At 43.0% G+C, this 21,871-nt stretch overlaps 1 protein-coding gene across 2 annotated transcripts in view; it reads right to left on the bottom strand.

Moving 5' to 3' along the window:
• Positions 1-15,214, bottom strand: part of NAV2 (neuron navigator 2) — a 386,104-nt gene extending 370,890 nt beyond the window's left edge. For both annotated transcript variants that reach the window (XM_077179507.1, XM_077179509.1), the window contains exons 1-2: positions 15,056-15,214; positions 11,445-12,058 (exon numbers count right to left, since the gene is read on the bottom strand). In XM_077179507.1, the coding sequence (XP_077035622.1) occupies positions 11,445-11,519 (75 nt within the window). In that variant the 5' untranslated portion in view covers positions 11,520-12,058; positions 15,056-15,214. The remainder of the gene's footprint in view (positions 1-11,444; positions 12,059-15,055) is intronic.
• Positions 15,215-21,871: the final 6,657 nt, after the last annotated feature.

Genomic DNA, 21,871 nt, shown 5'->3' with positions numbered 1-21,871 from the left:
TTCCCATCCTTCATCACTCTTCTATTGGCTGATCTTTGGCAGAAAGACCTTGGAGCTACACTGCCTAAAAGTCACACAAGGCCACGCTGACAGCTTGATTAATTTGAAAATTATGCCCAACTCCAAAAGGAGAAAAACAACCACACACACAAAAATTAGCTTAATCCAAGAGGAGCCCAATAGTGGGAGCTGTGTGTCTCAGATATTCTCATCTGCACAGGGCAGCACTGAAGGGGTCCCCCAAACAAGTTAGCCCATGAAATATGAAGCTGCAGCAGGACAGTGGCAGACACATCAGTCCTACCCATGTCACACACTCAGATTGTGAAGGGTTCTTTTGGCTGAACTTTTCAGTAAAGCTCCAGAGATGTTTCACTATTGGAGCATCCCAGGCTGGGCCAATTATCACCATCCAGCTGCAGCACTTCCCAACCCAGATCCTGCCAAAACAACCTAGAGAACCAGGGAGGGAGGATTTTCTTTCATACCTCAGCACCTCACACACTCCCCTCCTGAACCACCTTTCCTGCTATTATTTAAAATTGCAAACTAACAAACATTCTCCTCTGTAGGACTGAGGGGACTTTTGGGGTCTGTTTGGCCAGCTCTGGACCCCAGCTCCAATGACAAAGACAAAAGCAAAAGGTGGAAGGTGCTCTTCTTCTCAGGACTATTGTCCCACAGCTTTATTGTGGAACACCTCTGGGGAAAAGAGTATTTAGTCAAGCATCTTAAAGGAAAAGGAGTTTGAGGACAGGCTAGTCCTATTGCCAAGCCTGAGCTCCAGCAGTCAGCATATTAATCAAAATGATGCCAGTCTGGAAGGCAAATTCAAGAGACAACAACCAGGGAGGTATTGGTGCCCAGGAGGAAAAGAGGTTGTCAGACACATGGCAGGAGATTTAATGGGATACAACTGATAGAAGGGGCAAGGGGAGGGAGGGCAAGACCACCACCACTACCAGGGCTCTGGGGGGAGAGGGGAGAATGGAACAAACCATGTGATACAAACAAACTACTCGGTTTGCAATATAAAAACTACTCAGAGCAAAAATCCCAATCACCCAGTGCAAAGCAATAGCTAAAGAAAGAACTTAGTGCAATACAACAGTCCTCTGTGAAGAGATATGCTTGTATGCATGGAAAAATCCAGCAGCTACAAACCAAAAATATATTACCTACAAATAAAGACAGGCAAGTACAGAAGACTTAAAACATTGTGTTTATGCCATTATTGATCACAATGGATGTTACAAAATCTGGATTTCCTGCTAATGTCACTCAGTGTGTGTCTTCATCCTCATTGTGATTCTGTCAATGCATTAGACACATTGACTTCACATTCAGCCCCTGTAAATACAGTGCATGACATTAGACCACCCACCATCAATTCCAAGTTCCAGGCTCTCAGGAAAGCAATCATCTGCCTATCTATGCAGAAAGGCCCTTGCCTGTACATGCTTCCATCTACTTTGGCATTTCCATGTGCTGTGCTGCACTTCAGGTTACTCTATAGTTTACACAAGGTGAAAAATCTCCCCCCACACTCACCTTTCATCCTCTGCCAGCTGGTCTATTATGCCATGTCATCTGAGTTTTAAAAGGATGCACCCATGTATTTATTTTCCCCACCTGATAAATATTTATGAATATTTTATTCCAGCCCTGACATATACACACTATAACTAATCCTCCTTTTATTTAGTCAAGCATCTTAAAGGAAAAGGAGTTTGAAGACAGGCTAGTCCTATTGCCAAGCCTGAGTTCCAGCAGTCAGCATATTAATCAAAATGATGCCAGTCTGGAAGGCAAATTCAAGAGACAACAACAACAACAACAACCCAGCACGTAAGATTAATAGGAGTTTCACATCAATAGAGTGCAGTATTTAAAGCCTGCAAAAATTAAATGTTTGAAATAAACATCTCTTCTGGTGTTTTGTGGGGGTTTTCTCATTCACAGAATGTGAGCTATCAGCCCAAACAACATTAAAGCTCAAACATTATGCAATTAAGAGATAGCTGACACAACTTTCATTCATTTCTAATATCTTATGTTGATTTTGATCAAGGCTGATATGGGAAGGCACACTTTCAATAACTGAATTAGCATCATCTAGTTTTTGTTTGATCAGCTTAACATTCACGTATCAACCAATGGAGCAATAACAGAACAACTGAGGTCCAGTTAATGCTCATATCACAAAACAATTTTACAGCAATCCAACTCGCCTTACCCTAAGCCTTACAATTCTGTGATTTCTCCAGTTTCTAGCCACTATCATTCCTACTGTGGTCACAGGATTCACTTAAAAAATGTGAGTATCATAGTACTAAATGGACAACATTTTAAAAATTCACTACCTTGCTTGACACGATACAGCAAACACCAATGAAGAAAACAAGGCATCTGAATTGGGAGACTTCAGAGAGAGAGACCGTGAAATAACACAGGCAATTCCATCTGCCTTGCTACATTTTTGGAGTAGTCATATTGGATGTATGCTGCTTATCCAAAACAAATCCTCCAAGTTCCTGAGGATCTGATAGTCACTGCTGTCATCACAGTGAAGAACTGAAAGACTTTAGAAAATAAACTGCAAGCTAAACGCTTGCAGCACATAGAATTCTCATTTTCCACCTCTAAGTGGAAAGTTTTTCATAACAAGCCTACCTTGTCTCTATTGATTTCTCAACTGTTATCAGATGTCAGAAGCTACTCTCTTGCCCCTCAGCTCCCTTGAATACAACTCCTTTTTTTAGTGCAGAATACTTGAAAAACAGCTACGCAAGTCTGAGTACATATTTATTACCATCAATGTGCGATAGCCTCAAGAGACATCCACGCATCATTATCTGTTAGCAAGAAAAGGAATCACAGTCCTCAATACCAGGCTATTTTTTCCCTAATGCTGCAAGGACAAGCTAATTTGTAAGCCAGATCATTTCTTTCTCAAGGATGAATGACAGTCTTCTGCAAAGAAGGGATTTTTAGAATTCTACCACAAAAAAGGGAAGATTTTTTTTCACTCTACCACAAAGTCATGTCCACCCTCTCACTGCCTTTTACTTCCATGGGAATGCTGCAGGAGTCCCTCAGTCTCCCAGAAATGGGTCTGGCTCCCATCAGAAGCTGCAGCAGACTCCTGAGCAGCTGGGGAAAGGTTGAGGCATCTGCACTGGCTCCATCTCCCCATAATGCTGTGCACAGGGACTGTGGGTCACTGTCACACCCTTGCTCTGGGTTACCCTGCATTGCCAGATGAGGAGCAGAAACAGAGAGGGCACTGACTGGCAAAAGGGTTTGTGCAAGAAAAGGCAAGGAACTCAGATGTATTATCCCTTCCAGTCCCTCCTCTGCCCAGGGAAATGGCCACTTGATCTAGAAAACAATAATAAGGTTCTGCATTACAAAGGGAATTCAGCCTGGAGAATGAATTCACTTAGTCCAGCAGCCTCCTACCAGTTATTTTAGAGTTAGACCAAAGACCTTAAGCAATTTTAGAAGAAAATACCCATTTTCATCTGTAACATACCTACTTTCCTGCCAGGTTCTGCTGCATTTTAAGTATTCCTCTTAACAATCCTTTGAAAGTAACACAGGAACATGAATGGAAACACAGACATATGATGCTTTTCAAGCAGGAATACCTAAGAAACACACATTTGTAACACTCCCCAAGAATTTCTTCATCTGCACTACACCAGTAAATATGCTTATAAAGTTATATGCTTAAAGTTGTCTGTTGTACAGGATCTACACCTTAACAGAGAAACCTAATTTCTCTGTTAAAGAATACACTACAACTTTGCTGCTACTGGAAGATGTCACTAATATTTGCTTCCTAAAGTTATGAACTGCTGCAGTGTGCAAGCATAAATAAATCTATACCCCATCTGTCAAACTAGACTATAATCAACCAGAAAAACCCCTAACACCAAGTGTCTAAAAATAAATACTGACAAATGCATGTCTATCTCTCCCTAATGCCTCCCTTCTGGAAGACCCTTGAGTCTGGAAGACTTCAATATTTGTAATACACCCTAAAATTAGTAAAGAAGTCTGAATTATCACAGAGACTACTTCCTGTACACTCCTTCCTCCTTTTCCCCACTCCCTTCACCAGGAATATCACAATAGATAGCAGACCTCAGGGATAGCAGATTTGCTCCCAGGCACAGACATAACGAGAGGCAATGTCTGACTGCTCAGTCTGAATTTCCCAGCCATTTAGGTTTTGAAGTATTTTATACCATGGCCCACACATTATTCCAAGTGACAATTACTTCAAAGCCAGAGGGTAGCCATTTGCATAATAATGAACATTTTTCTAAGGAGGTGTGCAGGAAACTACACACTAATGAGTTAGTAGGTATATTATCTGAAAGTCACACTTGCTTTACAAAAATAATTAAAAACACAACCTCTAGTGTTTACCTTCTTGTACCTTTTATGTAACAAACAGAGACACCTATCCTATTAAATGCACAGGATATAGAAGTAATTTTTGCAACACTTATTGCTGGCCATGGGTCTGTGTACAAATCACCAACAGGATGGGACTGCTGAGGAATGCACCTCAGTTTCCTAAAACCTCTAATTTTAATGATTCCCACAACACTGAGGCATGTGACACAACAGTAATTTCCATTGAACTTTTCCCAAGTGTAAGGGCTGGCTCCTGAAGCAGTGCATCAGGTGAAATGCATCCCATGGCACAGAAAACTTGGTTTGCTGCATCTTAATCACAGAAAGAATGAGGGAAATGCAGCAACTCCTGGTAAACCACCGTAAAAGAAGGGAATGAGAGACAAAGTGAATTTCACAGCTGCAGAAGCATCTCCAGGAATACTCTGGTATTAGGGGTAAATTTTCTTACAATCTAACTAGTAACAGAAGAATTTTTTTACTAAGTAGAGAGCTCTCTTTAGCATCCTACAACTCTTTTTAATATCAGAAGTTCACTTTATTTTGAAACAAGTGTTCTTGTATTCCAAAGAATACACCCTATACTACATAGCACTTACCTGTATTTACTGCTTAAGCCTTTTGGTTTCATTATCTTTCAAATTAGATTGATGAAGCCATTAGGATCACAGCTATAAAATCTTCCTTTATACCACAGGATGTGGAAAACTGGAGTAAGAGGCTCACTAATGCACTGAGCCACAGCTACAGCATCATGTCCAGTTTTCACTCTTTAGCCCCCATTTACAAGGGCCACAGACAAGGCACCCCAAAGGCAGCTAGAGGAGACAGAATACATAATCCACCCCAGACTGGAGATTTTCCACAGAACCAAGACGTCTGGCTAAATTTTGAAATATCCCAGCTAATTTATGACCATTAATACTCACAGTCACCCAAAGTAAGAACAATAATAATACACCATGCCTTAGGGTTTGAAAGCCTGTTGTCAGCAGCAGCAGCTGGATTTCTTCCCTAGACACAAGGCAAGCAGCTGATGCATCACCATATTGCTGGGTTTCTGTCCAGCCCTGAAAGATCAGCTATTGATCAGTGCCACTGGCACTACAGCACACCAGACACTGCTGCAGGATTTGAATGAGCAGGTCACACCAGTGCAGTCCTAATCTACCATCAGAGAAGAGGGGGGGGAAAAAAAATCAGTTTAAAACTTCAATGCTGTGTAGGTACACACAAATGCAAGTAGGGGAGTTCTTCCAGGCAGGAGCAGAGTCAGGGGTGCCATATAAACTCCTTATTATCACTGATCCTCACTTCTTTCAGACTGGAAATAGCCAACTGTTCCATATTGTGCAGGACAATTTCAGCAAACAGAAATAACTTCTGACTGGTTTTGTACTGTCCTATTAAGAGCATCTGCACTTATCTGCTGTGTAATTTGTTTACCATGCAAACATTTTCAGAGGCATGCATGCCAGAAGTTAGGAATAAACCCTCAAGAATAATTGTTCTGCTTTTTGTTCATGTGGGGGAAGGTGAATATCAGGCTCCCCCAAGCATATTGTAAAACAAAAATAGAGGATGGGAGTGATTAAGGTAGAGACCCAAAACTCTGTGTCCTGCTCAAGGAGTGCCATCAGCAAATTTGCAAAAGGTGCCACAGATGCTTTCCACAGAGATTTCCAGAGTCCTATCCTTGTAGAACAATGCCTCATTCACATTTCTCCCATCATTTCAGAGCCACAGCATCAGCAGCAGTTGTTGATGCATCTCATCAGCTCCTTGCTTTCATCTCCTGATCAACTTCATTCCCTCCCTCCCAAAGAGGCTTTAAAGCCACAGTTCATGTGGAAAGCCATGACTGTCCTGCATGGCTTAAGCCACCTGCTTGCCCATGGGTATTTCTTCCACATTCTTGGAACTTCAGCTGAAACTCCTCAGTCAGGAAACTTTTGAGCTAATGAACTCCACTTGGTATGAGGAAGAGAAATAGCATATGTACCTGTGCCACATATAGTTTACTCACTGTACAAAACAGAGGTAAAGCTCAAAAATGTGGCCAAGCCTAAGACCCCAAGAAATGACACAGGAGCATTTTTCATTGCACAGTAACACAGACATGGGGAAAGGTCAGGGCAAAGAGATGAAAGACTGACAGAATTACATGAGTCACTTCTAGTGGAGACTATGCCAGAGTCCTCAGGCACATGAAATCCACCACTTGCAGTCTAATCTTTGATTGGTTGATATCACCACAGATCCTTTGTATCACATCCTAACAAACTTGCACGAGTTGGAGAAAAATCACCCTTCAATCTTAAAAAGTTCATGGATTCTTTTAACTAGACAAACATTACAAGAGACATCAGCTGAATAAGCAAGATCCTTTGTTTATATTATATAAACATTTTTGACAATATGGAAAATTTCTTCATGCCCAGGGTCTGACTGGGAGAGGGCTGGCAATACCAAACCACACTCCTATGACTCTCTCATTAAAACCATGGTAGAAAGAAGTTCCAGATAAAATAGAAGAATGAAATACCTTGTAGCAACCATTAAGGTGAAAATCTGCCTCACTAAAACAAACACAACTAACTGGTTTCTTTGAGCCAATTTCTCAGTGAAGAGTGGTTTAAAATTGTCACAGACAACACACCCACAAAAAAGGGTTACAGAAGCATCTTTTAGAGCAGGAAGCTTATGACCTTAAAGCAGAAGCCAAGCCCTGGACACACCACCAAGGCACATCCATGTAACTAAAATCTCCCAAATCTGATACTATGATAAGGTTTAAAGTAAATTTATTAGCCATCTTCATTACTGTAGTAAAAACATAAAATCCTGACATGAACTAAAATTCTACAGAGATTGTTATGTTTAAAGAAGGTTTTAAATATCTGAAAAATCAAGGAGAAGCTGACATTTTCTCTGTTCTCCCACTCAGTGGATTTTTATTGCATGTGTATTTCCATAAAAACCCAGTTAGTTAAATTATCAAAACACCACAACACAGCTTGCTGTAATTTCATAAGCTAAGTCTTGCTGCAATTTATAAGTGGTTACACTTGAGTGCTTCCACACTGGCTCAGCAGCACAGCACCCAACTGCATTAATGTTTCAGCACAAAATTCTGTTAATAAACACAGTACTCAGCCACCATCACTCTGCTGTAAAGAGCACAAGCTCTCAGTATAAGCAGGTCAATACATGTGAGACTACTTATGCTCTTTAAGCTGACTTTGATATAAAGGTAGCAGCAGAGCATCCTCAAACAAACGGGAAGTTTATCAATAATAAGGAAGGAAAAACACAAACCCAGGAGAAAGCTAAAGCATATGGCTTCAGTCACGGGTATCACAACGACTGCTCCAACAAAAACAAGTCAAGAGAAAAAGACGCCCCCTGAAAACAGTGTTAGTCTGCTTGTAACACTGTAACACTGCAGCTCACACATTCTTCATTCAAAATAAAAAGAAAAAAAAAAAAAGAAGAGCTGAGGGTGTTTACTGTCAAGTAGCAAAAGGGGAAAAACATACTAGAAGACCACCATCAGTTTGGCTTTCCAAGTCCAGCACCAGATGCACTCTGCCTCTGTGGCAGCACGCCCAGAGAGCCTGAACTGATATTTCAAAGTCCAGGGTGACAATTATTTTACTGTCAAACCAAAAATGCCCCTTAACCCACACACAAAAGCAATCATAGAAGCCTGTGAGGTGCACTGATCTCTAAGCCTGGGAGGTGTGCTACTACCACGCCACTTTCTGTGCTGCTGACAACAAAACACAATCCTTCCTGAAACAAACCAGCCCAGGACACCAGGCAAGAGCAAATAAATCTCTAATAAAAAATTAAAATCACAAGTCAAGCAGAGACAATTGTTCAGTTAGACAAAAGAGCACATCTAAGCATAAAATAGACAGAGATCCTTCCAGAGTCTGAATGCATTTCACAGTTCCATTTTACTCATCGTTCAGTCAGGCAGAGCAGAAGACACTTCTGTCACTATTGCATACACATTTCTTTAGGATGTCCCACTAATTTAGAGCTATGGACCTGAATGAAAAGTCAAGAGGAAGGAGGAATGAAGGATGAAAATGAACTGAAGAAATTTTTCATTTCAATCATGAGGAGAAAATGCATTTAATCAGAACACAGGGCAGCACTAAATTTTTCATAACACAGGACATGAAAATGTACCTCATTAGATTATTTCAGCAGCAGTTTTTACCTTTTCTTCTTCAAAGAAAAGAAAAAGTAAATACCTGAATTCACTGCTCACGAGCAATCATCCATTTTATACCAAAACAATACTCTACATACAAACTTTAGAGACAAAAGGTCTGCAGCATCACCTGTATTACTCTTGTATAAAGACTCTCTTGCCAAGGTCACATTCTGGCATAAAGCCTGCTCACTGTTCACATTAGTATTCATGTTGGTAATCCTGCTACCTTCAGATGGCCAGCTTACACGGCTGTTAAACCTGATCAAATTCTTCACTTGAACATTACCAGTTACATGGAATTTAGCTATGTAATTCCCACTAGAACCAACTTAAGATATGTAGATGGCTGAATTGCTATCCCAAAGATTAATATGAGTCCTCTTAAAGTCAGCCTGGGAAGCTGTGATGACTGAAAAGAACCTGCTTTGGCTGATTTCAGCAAAGTCAGATGCAGCCTGGTTTTGAGTTCTTGAAGATCAGCCAACACATAAAAAGCAAAACCCCATCCTTCTAAAAAACAAGCACAAATGCTAAATCTTGTCTCTGTTTAATCAATACAGCTACTAAGTTGATACTTGAAAATACACTTTAAAAAAAACCAAACAAACAGGAAACTAAGCTTTATTTGTACACCACAAATGCAGACCCAGCATTCTCTATTCTACTTGGGAAAGACAAACCAGATCCATCATTGAGGGGTGTACATACACAGACAGATTCTTACTGCTTCAGAAACACTAAACAGTGGTTGACTTTATGTCCATAAATATATTGGTGATAAAAAGGAAAATGTACTCACCTGATTAAAAATGAGCTTCATCTTTTTTCTTCCAGCACAAGCCTCATTTTCAGTAACAAAAAAATGTCTATTGATAATTAATTTTAATGGCCTTTGATCACACATACACCTTTCCCTGTCAGAAATCTAAGAACTTTAAGCTTAGAAACACTAAAGTTTACATTACTATTCAATTCCATAATAACAACAACTGAGTTGCATCAACATTATCATTATTCCAAACTGATTTTTCCCAGTAAGCAGAAGTCTAAGCAAAGCTCTCATCAGTAACCTTTCCCTGAAAAATTCTATAGGAAATGAAATGCAATACTCTATTAGGACTTGTTTTGCAAACAGAAGTGAGAGAGCTCACCCAAGCATGCAGAGTCATTAAAATGGATCTTACATATATCATTATAAATTTAATAATCTCCATGACGGCTAGAGTTCAAGTTAAAATGAATGTCAGCAAAGCATGACCAATTGATGTTATCCCAGCTGCCACTGAGCCTCACTTGGGGTTATATTATACATTCAGAGGCCCCGTGCTACATGTGCACCAAACACCCAGAGCCAGGAGCAGATGGGAGATGTAGGCTCCCATACCTATCAGCAAGGAGAGACAGACATAATTGCATATTAATTTTGGTGCATCAAAACAATTACAGCAGACTTCGCTGTCACAGGTCACAAATGTTTTTCCCATCACACCCCAAATGCAGGATAATGTTGGACACTTCAGAAGGGGGAGGAAAAGTGTTCCAGCAGCCTCCAGAAATTAAGTCAATAGACGGATTTTGTTTCAACCCTTATTGATTTACTTCGGTCCCAAAATGCTTCCTTGAAAAAAGCAGAAGGAAGACCTTGGCAGCTTGTCAGTTAATAGATCATGCTTGCTGCAATTAAGATACATCCAGGAGTTTTATTTTGTTCCCCAAATGCCATTTCTCTCCAAGCAAGCAGCTGCATTTTATCCAATTGCTGAAAGTTTTCCAGGCTGCTTAGATTTCTAATGGGGTGACAGAGAAACCACTTTTATTCTTCAGCAGACCTGATGAAACTGACACAAACCTCCCTCTCCCTGAAATTAGACAGTGCTGTTGAACAGCAAAATAATAACTGAGGGTCAATTTCTTTTTTTCTAACTCAGTTTTCAACTGAAATAAAAATCATACAGGGGAAAGGAGCTCTCCACCCAGAGCTGAACACAGCATTTTCTATTGCCCATCAACTCTGCATGGAGGACAACATCAATGATTTATACAGCAGAAACATGTCAAGCTGTAGTAGTGTGCTTGACTGGTGCCAACAAAACAACTTCAGAGTCCCAGTTGTTCACAAGCTACAGCTTTGTCTGGGACAGGGACTTCACTAAGGTCAATTTAGTGCCCCAGCCCATTAGGATGGGATAACTCAGCACCACCCTGTCACACAGAGCTGCCACAAAGCACTTGTGCAAATTAAGGGCCAACAGCTGACACTGAGCACGTTCCACCGTACATTTTGATCCAAGCCAAAATTACATCTGGCAACTACGGCAAAATGCAAACAGTTCCACCAGGACAATGAGGACACTGACAAGTGCACAACATCCTCAACAAATGAGAACACCAAACACCAAGAAAGCATTTTTCAAACCACTCCACTAATGATATCAACAGGAAAAAAAGAAGCTAAACTTACAACAAATCAATAATCTGACCAGACTCAGTAAGAGTCAGTATACTTCATTTGCACTGTATGGCTCTTCATCAACAAACAGCCAGAACTCGAGAGATCTCTCCCTTCTTTCACTCATATCACAATTTCCCCTTCCCTCAGCTCTTTGCTCCATACATTGGAAGAAGAGAAAGACAAACATTTTCCAAAACATATAATCAAGAGATCTACAGCTGGCTGAGCATAGCAAGCAGCAAGTACAAGTGATAAAAGCATTATGAAGAGCTATTCTGCCACTTGCAACTCCTTCAGTAATTTAAGCAGAAAGTGCTCCCACCTTTTGTCACTTACCCTTTTTTGATCTTCCAGTCCATGTGTCACAATCTTTCTTTTCTGATGTTGGCCGGATTCAGATCCAGATTCCATTTCCCTGCTGCAAAGACTCCTCCAGCCTCTTTAAGCTTTCTCTAAAAATCCATAGCATAAACAGCAAAAAGCTAAAAATAATTTAAAAAAAGGCGAGACAATTCCTTCAAACCTCGTCCATTGTCTTTCATCATTCTTCTAAATTCCCATTTGCCATCACTGCTCATTATCCTAACAAGCAGCCATTCTGGGAGCCTCTGTATCCTATAGCAGCTCAGATGAAGGTTTCCATGTAAGTGCCTTAGAGGAGGATGACAGAGCTGAATCCAAACCCACTGGTTTGTGCCACATTACTGCTCCATCAGCAGCCTTCTCAGTGCATTCCTGGCACAGATAATTTATATGTCAATAAAGGTGTAAATGTGCATTTAATCCACTGTGTTGATATTATCAGCATCCCTCTCATGGGCCGCCTTCCTCCCATAAATCAATGTAAACACTTCGCAGTGATAATTGCCTTTTGCAAATCTAGCAGGTGTTAATTACGTAAAATCATCCATGCACACTTGTCATCTTCTTCTATGTATTCAAACAAATACCTAAAGAGGGAGGGGAGGAAAAAAAAAAAAGCAGTTTTTACCAGTGTGAAAGAAAACATAGCTGCTGATGTTCTTTGTCCACCACCAGGAGCCCCAAGCCAGAGCTGATACAATAATTTACATGTTTTGAACGTGTTACACTCCTCACCCAAGCTACTCCAAATGCTCTGATGCCTGTTTAGAGTTTTACCTTGCCTTTGGGACTTCTTGCACAAAACCAGCCCAGAATGACAATACTGTACATCAGAGCTGAACCTACTGCAGCAACACTGACTGAAGCCTGCAAGGATCAACTCAAAACTCAGCTTTCCAGGGTTCAGAGTGCCAGACCTAAAGCCAAATCCATTATTCTTCTCTGGGGTCCCCTACCCAGGCATCTTTCTCCACAGTCTGTAAAGTTAATGAGTGCCACCTCCCAACATCCTGAGCATGATCATGCAGGAACAAACTGGTTCTGTTATTGCTTGGGAAGGAAAACTGAGCAGAGCCTGAAATCACAGCTTAACAGGTCAACCAGCTTAAAATGCTGTTCTTTTTGTACTGGGAAGCACAAGTTTACTAAAAGAGACAAAGTCTCCTGGGTTAATTTGTAAGGTGGGATCAATATCAGCAGGCTTCAATATGCAGGCACCAGGAAAAACACATTTACTACACTGAATTCCATACTAAAAAGGCTAAACATTAAATCAATTTCAGCCACCTTAGCTGAGCATGGTATAAGAGCACATATGCAGCTGCATGTTATAAGCCTGGTAAGCACCAAAAAACCCAAACCTGTGTCCTATGTAACAAAGGAACTAATAAATAAGAACATCATCAGACAAGACACTCTCCCACCTCTGAAGGATAAACAGCATAAAAAATAGATTTCCCACAAGACAGAGGAAATGCTTGTTCTGCATGCTGACGTCCCTTGTTATGCCAAGGCAAAGATCTTGACAAGACAACAGGTAGAAATGCTGCTTTTGCCTCTCACTGCTCCTCACCAGGAAGGCAGCTCTCTTTCTTCTAAAGAGCACAGGAAAGAACACAGCTGATTGCAGCAATGCTTTGCCATTTGAAAGTAATCTGAAAAACACACCTAACCCATTTTACAGAGAAACAGGAGGTTTCCAATTCTATTTTGAACCAGAATGTCCTCCTGATCTGTGGTTTCAAACCTGCCAATAGCCACAGAAAACAGACACATACCTTGAAGGCACTTCATGGCCTCCAACCTTAGCAACAAATATCACAAGCAAAAAAAACCCCAAATTTTATAAATATCCTTAAGCCCCACCGAGGAAAACTTTTCCCCTCCAGTGACTTCACTGTGATGTGACACATGAGACTGCATCAGTCACATCGTGTAATGCCATGCTGGAATAGCATGACATAACCAGTGCAACTAAGGACAACACGAAAGGTCCCCTCAACTAGGGGAGGGAAAAAAAAAGAAGAAGAAAGTGCAGTCTCTGGAAGTTCCTGTGCATCCAATGTTCCAGCTTTAACCATCATGGAAACTGCCTCTCTAGGGAAACACATGAGGATCTATTTGTATGTAGTACTTAGCACATGCCTGCAACCTCAGACCATGTGTTATAGGTATTTAGTGTCACTGCCTGAGTTAGCTACATTAAGCCTCATATATTAAAAAATATATATATTAACATGAGGAAAAAATTCATCCTGAGGCTTAAAAAAGCATTTCAAGTCAGCCACAAACCAAAACATTTTTGAATATCTAGACTTAGTTTTATTTTTACTACCTCCAGTAAAATAAGTTTCACTTTTTAATCTCTCTGTATATCTGACTGTGGAAATTGATTTATTTACAAATTTCATGTAATGCCAATTAATCGGCATTAAATACAAAACAAAAACTTCAAGGAAGAAAAGGTAAGGTTTGCTGGGGCAATCACCACATAGCCAGAGACACCGAAACCAACAAGAAACCCAAAAACCGGTGTTACCCCATTCTCCTCCCATCATAGCAACATCCAAAGCCCCAGTCGGGCTCTAGACCGTGCCGGGCTGCAGCTGGACCATCCTCCCTGAATGAGCAGCTCGAGGAGCTGAGAGCCTGCACCTGACCATGGCTTAAGCACATTAACACTCTCAATGAACCACAGGTGAGCTGATATTCTTAAATTTAAGCCATAAGGGCTCCACCTGGGTACGTCCTCCCAGGGTCCATCCTCAACACACACGCCCCAAAAGGTCCCCACCTGCACAGAATGTCGCTCGCATTTACCTCGCTGGATACCCAGATCCTCAAGGACGCCGCCTGGCCGCCAATCTTCCATTCAAAGTAACGCAAATTAACACAACTTTTGGGGCTTTTCTCCTTAAAATGTAAGCAATCTCGCAACAGCGGGAATGTTTAATTCCCGCAACCGCCCGTGTTTCGGGGACAAGAAAGCAAGCAAATCCACAAGTTCTTTTTTTTCCACACGGGGAGCAGAAGCCCGGCAGCCTGCGAGTCCCACGGCTGCGTGAGGGGCCAGACAAAACCCCGCGGGTGTGGGGACCCCCCGGCCGCGGGCGCCCCTCTGCCCGGCACACAGCCACAGCTAAAGCAGCAGCAACAATGTACAAATAATCACAGAGGGCAGCAGCAGCACCACCACCCGCCCGGTGGCCGGCCCCGCCCGCGCCCGCCCCGCCAGACCGCGCTGAGGGAACGACCCCGACGCCGAGCCCGCAGCGCCGAGCCCCGCACAAGTTGCGGCCCCGCCACCGCAGCGAGCGCGGAGGAGCCGCTCCCGCGCAGCGAGGCGGGCGGTGCCGGCCCCGCCGAGCCGCGCCGCGGATGGGGCAGAGCCCCCCGGGAACCCCTCCCGCCCCAAGCCGCTCCCCGGCGGGCAGGGCTCGCTGCCGGCCGCCGCCGGGGCGCGGGGCTCCGCCCGGCCGGGGCCGCGTCCCTCCCGCCGCCGGAGCAGGCGCGCCGGGACAAACTTTCGCATCCCTCCTGCGCGCCGGGCCGGGCTCCCCGCGCCCGCCGCGTCCCGCCGGTACCTGCCGGGGCTGCCGCGGCGGGGCGGGCGGCTCTGGGCGCTGCTGCTCCCGCGGGCCGGCGGCCCATGCGCCCGGGCCAGGGCAAGGGGCCGCCCTGCGCGCCCGGCTCCGGCTCCAGCGTCGCCGCTCAGCGCCGCCGCCACAACTCACTCTGGCGTCGCCAGGACAACGAGCGCCCGCCCTTCGCCGAGCCCCCTCCCTCCTTCCCTCCCTCCCGCCCTCCCCGCGGCGCCGCCCAGCGCGGGGGCTCCCACGTGGGGCCGCCACGCCAATGGAAGGCGGGTTGCGGCCGGCGGAGAGCCGCTCTCCAGGCGGGAGGCAGCGGACGCCAGCCCCTCGCCGCCACCCCTCGGCCACCTGCCCCTTCGGCTCGCCCGCGTCACCTGCCCTAAGAGAGCCCTGGAGGCCGCGGCGTCGGCAGCAGAGCGCCGCGGGCAGGCTTTGGGACACAGCGTGTGGTGTCCCTCGTCTGCCCAGCCCATGTCCTACAGCCCGTCCCCGTGCCTTGGGATCCTGCACTGCTGCAGGACCGCGGGCACACAGGTCCGGGGGTGCCACAGCAGTAGGATCCTGTTGAGGGGCTGTTGATGTCTGAGGGCAGTGAGCTGGTTGTGCTTCACCGCCTGCTCTGACTGCAGCCCAAGGAAGCAAAAGTGCGATACCACACAGCTGTGTTGGTCGCACAGCACTATTAATGCAATATATTGGTAGTAGCAAACGTGTCTTGATTAGGTGTGTATTCAAAAATCTAATGTAAACGTGGTATCACCCTCTCGTTAGTGCAGGTCCTTGCATTGCTTGGAGCTGGGCCAGCTGCTCCAGAGCCCCACAGGCTTTAACAAGCCAGAGCTAATAAGCCAGGCTGGGTGTAAGTTCACTCCTCGCAGAGCCACTTAGGAGGCTCAGCACCAGTTCTGGAAATTACAAATAGCTGCACTCCAGAAGGTTCAGCAGAAGCCTTCTTTGGTCTGACTTGATTTTCTAGCCCAGCAGCCTTGGTGACCCTGCCCAGCCCACACATCTTCTGTGGGGGAGCAAAAAAGGAGTGCTAGCAAATATTATCACAGATGCAAAAAAAGGGGGGTTTATACAGAAGGATTTGGCCCCAAACTGAAATGCACTTTTTGTAGTGGGAGTGCTGTAACACACTGTGTTAGGAGCAGAATGTTACTGTCCAAGTCTGGGCTGGCTGGAGGCCACAGAAATAGGATAATGTTGAGGGACTGCTGATTTCTGAGGGCAGAGAGCTGGTCATGCTTCATCACCTGCTCTGACTACAGCCTGAGGAACCAAGAGGGGCTCCTGCCATCCACTCTCCACCAGAGACCAGCAAGAAAAGGAGTGGCTCCTGTTCTATGGCAGTATAGATTCAGAAGCATCACCTTTCACCCTTCCTGTTCTGTTGTTACCTTATTACAAAAGTTTCATACCTTCTTGGTGATTTATCATGGGCAGCTCCTCACAGCAATGACTCCTTCTTCTTCCTCACAGCACAGCCAACAAACTCCAACTGCCTCCTCACCCCCTTAACCCACTCTTTTATAGCACTCGTCTTCTTATTGGACACAGCTGTGGCCTGTTAAGGACAGGCCTGTTCCTAATCTTTGGTGATTAGCACAGCTGCACCTCCTCAGGTGTGAGACTACCTTCTGCACTATCTTTCTTTTCTTACATTCTATCCCCCCACACTAGCTTAGATAGGAATATCACCAGTGCAGCTTTCCAAGGCATTTTCCTCATTTTCTCTCTACACTTGCTAGTTCATCCTGTGACTCCTTCTGTAGCACCTCTTTCCTGAGCAGAGAAAATTCAATTCTACCCTAAATAAAATTGTGGCTACAGTCTTGCCCTGCTTTTAGCTTTATCCTCAAAGCTTGATTCATCAGAGCTTTCAGGCCAGTATTTGCTACATCTACCAGTAAATAAAATTTACATCTTATTCAGACCATTTCTTTAGTTCTGTACTTTAAATGTCAAAGTACGTGGCCTCTGTAAAAAGTAACCTATGAACTTAGGTTGCCTGAGGTTTTCTTTAAGCTTACCTGGAAAAACAAGATGTCACAAACACCTGGGCTGCTGTGGCTCTTGGGACCTTTGGGGACAATGTGTCTTGCAGAAAGCTTCCTTGCTGTGACTCTCAGTCTGGCCCGTGTTCCAAGGCCTTTTCAAGCATTTTAAGGGACTTGCTGACTGCCAGCTCCCCTGGAAGATGGCATTTCTGTCAATGTGTGACCCAACTCCCATTTTTTTATACCAATACAACAGGGATGAGAAATTAAGCCAAACTGGTTCTTTGGCAAATTCAGGTGGTATTTTAGTATGGTAAGAGATGGTTTATAATACATTACTTCGAACCTCTGCCTCTACTGTAACATTTTTATGTTTAGAAAAATCTTCTTTTAAAATATGTGGCTAGAGGTAGAAAAGAAGATTAGAACAGCCTTGTCTGTGATAAAGGAAAATTTCAATTCAACGGGACTGCTGTAAAGGCCCTTATTTATTTTTCTCAGCAGTTGCATTCACTCGCTTGCCTGGAGCTTTAGTTGTTGTGGAGGTTTTCTTCTGTAAATTCTTCAAAGTGATGGATTTTCTCTTTGAAAGAATGCTTGACTGTAGAAAACTACAGAAGTGTAACCTTTTTTTTTTTTTTTTCCCTGTGCACATGTGATGCTTTGAGCTTTGAAAAGATGTGTGTACTGCTCTTTTGTTAATTTGCATGCCAGGAGCCTAAAAATTTGCATTACTGGCTTCATGCTCCGCAACTGAAAGCAAGGACAGTGATCTCCCACTCTTTCTAGCTAAAGGTCATCTGAAATACATGTTCCTCTCTGGCTCAGACTAGTGAGACATTCAGCATTTCATTAATCAAAGAAGTACAAGGCTTATTTTTATTGATTAAATGCTATGGTTGTAACAAGAAGCACTAGTGTACAAGGTGTTGCACATATGCACCCTCCCCAGTGCTTACAATTTAGACAAAAGGCAAGAGAAAAACAGCAGGATTTTAATTTCTGTTTTAGAAGCAGAAAGCTATGGCACAGAGCTGATGAGGAGAATTTGCCAAGATCACATCTCCCAACTGAATCAGCATCTTAACCACAAGCTATTCCTGCTCTTGCTGGTTCTTATCCTTTTGATGTATTCCAGCTTCTTAGATAGGTAAAAGTAATCCTGTATAAAGTTACAGCCCTGGACTCTAAAAACATAATGATCAAAGTCCAAGTTCTCATTGGACATTAACACAGAAATAATTCTCTTATTTAAGAGTCCACACACAACCAAAGGTAACAGCAATTGTCCTGTAAAAATCAGCAACAAAGTGCTTTAAATGCACACCTTTAGTCCAGGGATAATGTCAATCAAATCCCAGTACAATTCCTATGAAAAAGGAATTTAGTATTTTCATTTAGTACTTAGTATTGTCACAGAAAGGAAAAGATTGTGCAGCAGCCTGGGACTCGTGACTCCTGAATTTGCCAGCTCTGTGTCATCTAAGCTCACCCTGGGTTGTGTGGAAGCACACCAGGTTCCCACAGGATAAAGTCTAATGCCAGCCATGCGTTGTAAATGTGTTAAATCAAAGGTTGCCTTTTACCCCCAATTCTCTAGAAGCTGTGCTGAACAAGGCCTTCCTCTTGGTTAGAGCTCAGAGGCAGCAAGTCCTCGGTGCCTGAGTGCCCACTGGCACTGGCCATGCTTTGGGGCTCTGATCTCAGCTTGGACAGCAGATCTGGCCTGATGCATTTTAATCACCATTGCAGTACAAGGCTCCTTCAGTGCTGTGGAAGCTGTGATGCCATAAACCCACGCTTTGCCATGAGCATTTAGAAATATGAGGCTTCCTCTGCAAGGGCCTTTTTCCTGACACTGCTAAATGTCAGAGAAAGTTCAGTTCTAACACATTAAAAGATGCCTTAAAATACTGAATATTATTCATACTCTCAAAGAACTAGTTTTTATTTTAAGTGAAAAATGCTTCATAATTAGAAAACAAAACATTCATGAAGAGCTACATGCAATTCATCATCTGAAGAATTTAAATCATTTAGCTTCAGATAATTCAGCTTTGATCCATAGAGTGTAAGAGTCAACATTTCCTGAGGTGTTTCCACAGACTTTTGAGGACAATGTTGAGTTCATTTCTCTGTGTGTCTGCTGCAGGGTCTGGTAAAACATTCTGTTACAAAACTGATGGCTGCAATGGTAGGAGCATTTAGATAGCAAAAAACCAGGGATGTTAAACTAAAATAGCAAAGCTTCTATTAATTTTTCAGGCTCCCTTATGAACCTTTTAGCTTTTGGCTGTAGCTAATCAATTTGAATGTTCACATAAGTTCCGACTTTAGGCAATGAATTTTTAAAAATGTCTTATTTTGCATTTCTAAGTTGTTATTGTGTAATGCATGTACATGAGGAAAAGTTTTCGCTTTTGCAGATAGAATGCATCTTTGGAATCTATTTTGCCTCTCTCACACCAATATAACCTTTGAAAGATTAACTCTTGAGATAGCTAACAGGTTTCCTTTAGGCAGCCAGATCCCGTCACTCTTTATTGTATTCTTTGGCATGAGGGGGATTGGTTTTCCTTTTTAAATAGGAAAGATTTCTTTAATTAACATTCAGGTTTGGAAGATGAAATCAAGTGCTGATCAATTGAATGCAACAGGTATATAATATCCTAGAAGCAGTTTCACCCATTTACCTCTCCTGTGATCTGAAAACCATTGAGACTAAAGAGAAAGTTCAAACACTAAATTTAAACAACAGCTTTGAAAGAAAAAAAAACAAAACAGCTGTTCTCTAAGAATTATGTCCCCTATACTTGTTAAAAGGTGGGCTCATGGACCTTCTTGGTAAGAAATATTTAGTAAGAAATATTTCTTTGGTAAGAAATATCCTCACTCATGGCTCCTAAACACTAAGAATTTATTTCACAGTGCCTTATATTTCAGTGTAAATATTCTAGGACAACCCTCTGTCTGCTGCTCTTATTGTTAGCTCACATCTCTGTCATCCTCAGAGTTGTCAGTGTGCATTTCCATGGTTAGAATGTTTATTTCTTCAAAGTAACTGGCTCCCTCCATGGACAGCCAGCACCTTCCATGGTCACTCATTACTGTAATGAAACACCTTTGCAAACATTACGTTAGGATTGGGCTGAGCTGTATTTTGGATTTGTGCTGAACATGCAATAATATAGATATTAATAGTAATATTGATAATATAGAGGTATTTTTGTTATGCCTGAGCAGGGCTTACACAGAGACAAGGCCTTTTCTGCTTTTTGTATGGCCATGCTGGTGAGGAATTTGGGGAGCTGGGAAGAGACACAGCCAAAACAGGTGACCCCAACTGACCAAAGGGATATTGCAGACCATGTGAAATTGAGCTCAGGATATAAAGTGGGGAGAAGAAGGAGGAAGGGAGATGTTTGGGGTGATGGGGTTTGTCTTCCCAAGTAACTGCTGCACATGATGGGGCCCTGCTCTCCTGGAGGTGACTGAATACCTGCCTGCCCATGGGAAGCAGGGAATTAATTCTTGTTTTGCTTTGCTTGTGTGCATGGTTTTGCTTTCCCTAAGAAACTGTCTTTATCTTATCAACCCACGAGTTTTTACTCTTCTGATTCTCTCCCTGATCCCACAGCTGGGGCAGTGAGGGGCTTGGCTGCTGACTGAGGTTAAACCACAACAGTCCTTTTTCTCCTCACAGATTTCAAGATTTGAGCTCTCTGTTTTGCTCGAACAGGACACCTTCAGAGTGCCCTGGGAGCGCCACATTCAAAGGAGTTCTCCAGAACACATTTTCTGTGTTTTCTTTTATCTGAATGAAATGTGCCTCAGAAGTTAGTCACGTATGCTGCAAAAGGCTGTAGACTGTGTACAAACATGTTTAATGAAGCTGAATACTGCAAGCATAAGCAGCAAAAATATTTTGTTTACTTAACATTTATACACACTCAAGTAAAAGCTTGTTACGTTTGGTTGGCTAAGCTTGTTTTCAAAAGGGTCCTAGAAGGCTGAAAAAATTAAATAAATCAACATATGCATAACAACACAATCATTCATATTAGCATTCTAGTTAAGTCAATGATTAATTCTTCTTTGAGGATGAAGTGGTGGTAAAACAACCCTAGCCTAATATCTAGTAGCAATATTACAGTCAACTCAAAATTCCAGATTATATCAACACATGCCTATGTAATACAGGAGAAACTTTCAGACCTGAAGTTTAAAGAGAAATCTGAATAACCATATGCTTATTTGAGTATTTAAATATAGGTTGAAACTAGCTGCTCTCCACCACTGGCTTGTAGATATCTGCTCTATCTGCAAATAAAAAGGTCAGTAAACTTTCCTACTGACTTTAAATGGCTGAACTGGAAGAGCAGGATAGTGTCACAGCAGCAGCAGAAAGGGGAATTCCTGAAATACATTGGCTCTTGTCAGAAATGAATATGAACTCCAGTGGGAAGATGAGAGACACTACAACAGTATCTTTTTGAAAACATGGCTGGCTGCTCTGTCTTGGACAATCTGGGTATCTGGAATGTTGTAACTGAGCTTTGAATGGTGAGGTTTTTCCCTGCTGATGAAGAGTTCTCCATCCTATTTATCAGTAAAGATTGCAATACCACAGAGCATTGCCCAGCCAGGGGCTGTAAGATCAGCACTGGAGAGAAAACCGAAACCTTGTGCAGCAGGTCAGTCTTTCCATGCTGACTCAGAAGACAGGAAACTGAGCCTTTCCTCTTGGAGACAGTGAAAGATGCTATGGGATGCCTCATGTGGATCAAGAGGGTGATCACAAATGCCT

This window comes from Agelaius phoeniceus, chromosome 6, assembly GCF_051311805.1.
Source record: "Agelaius phoeniceus isolate bAgePho1 chromosome 6, bAgePho1.hap1, whole genome shotgun sequence".
Lineage (NCBI taxonomy): Eukaryota > Metazoa > Chordata > Aves > Passeriformes > Icteridae > Agelaius > Agelaius phoeniceus.
Note: the sequence above shows the minus strand (reverse complement) of the source record. Positions and strands in the feature narration are given on the sequence as shown.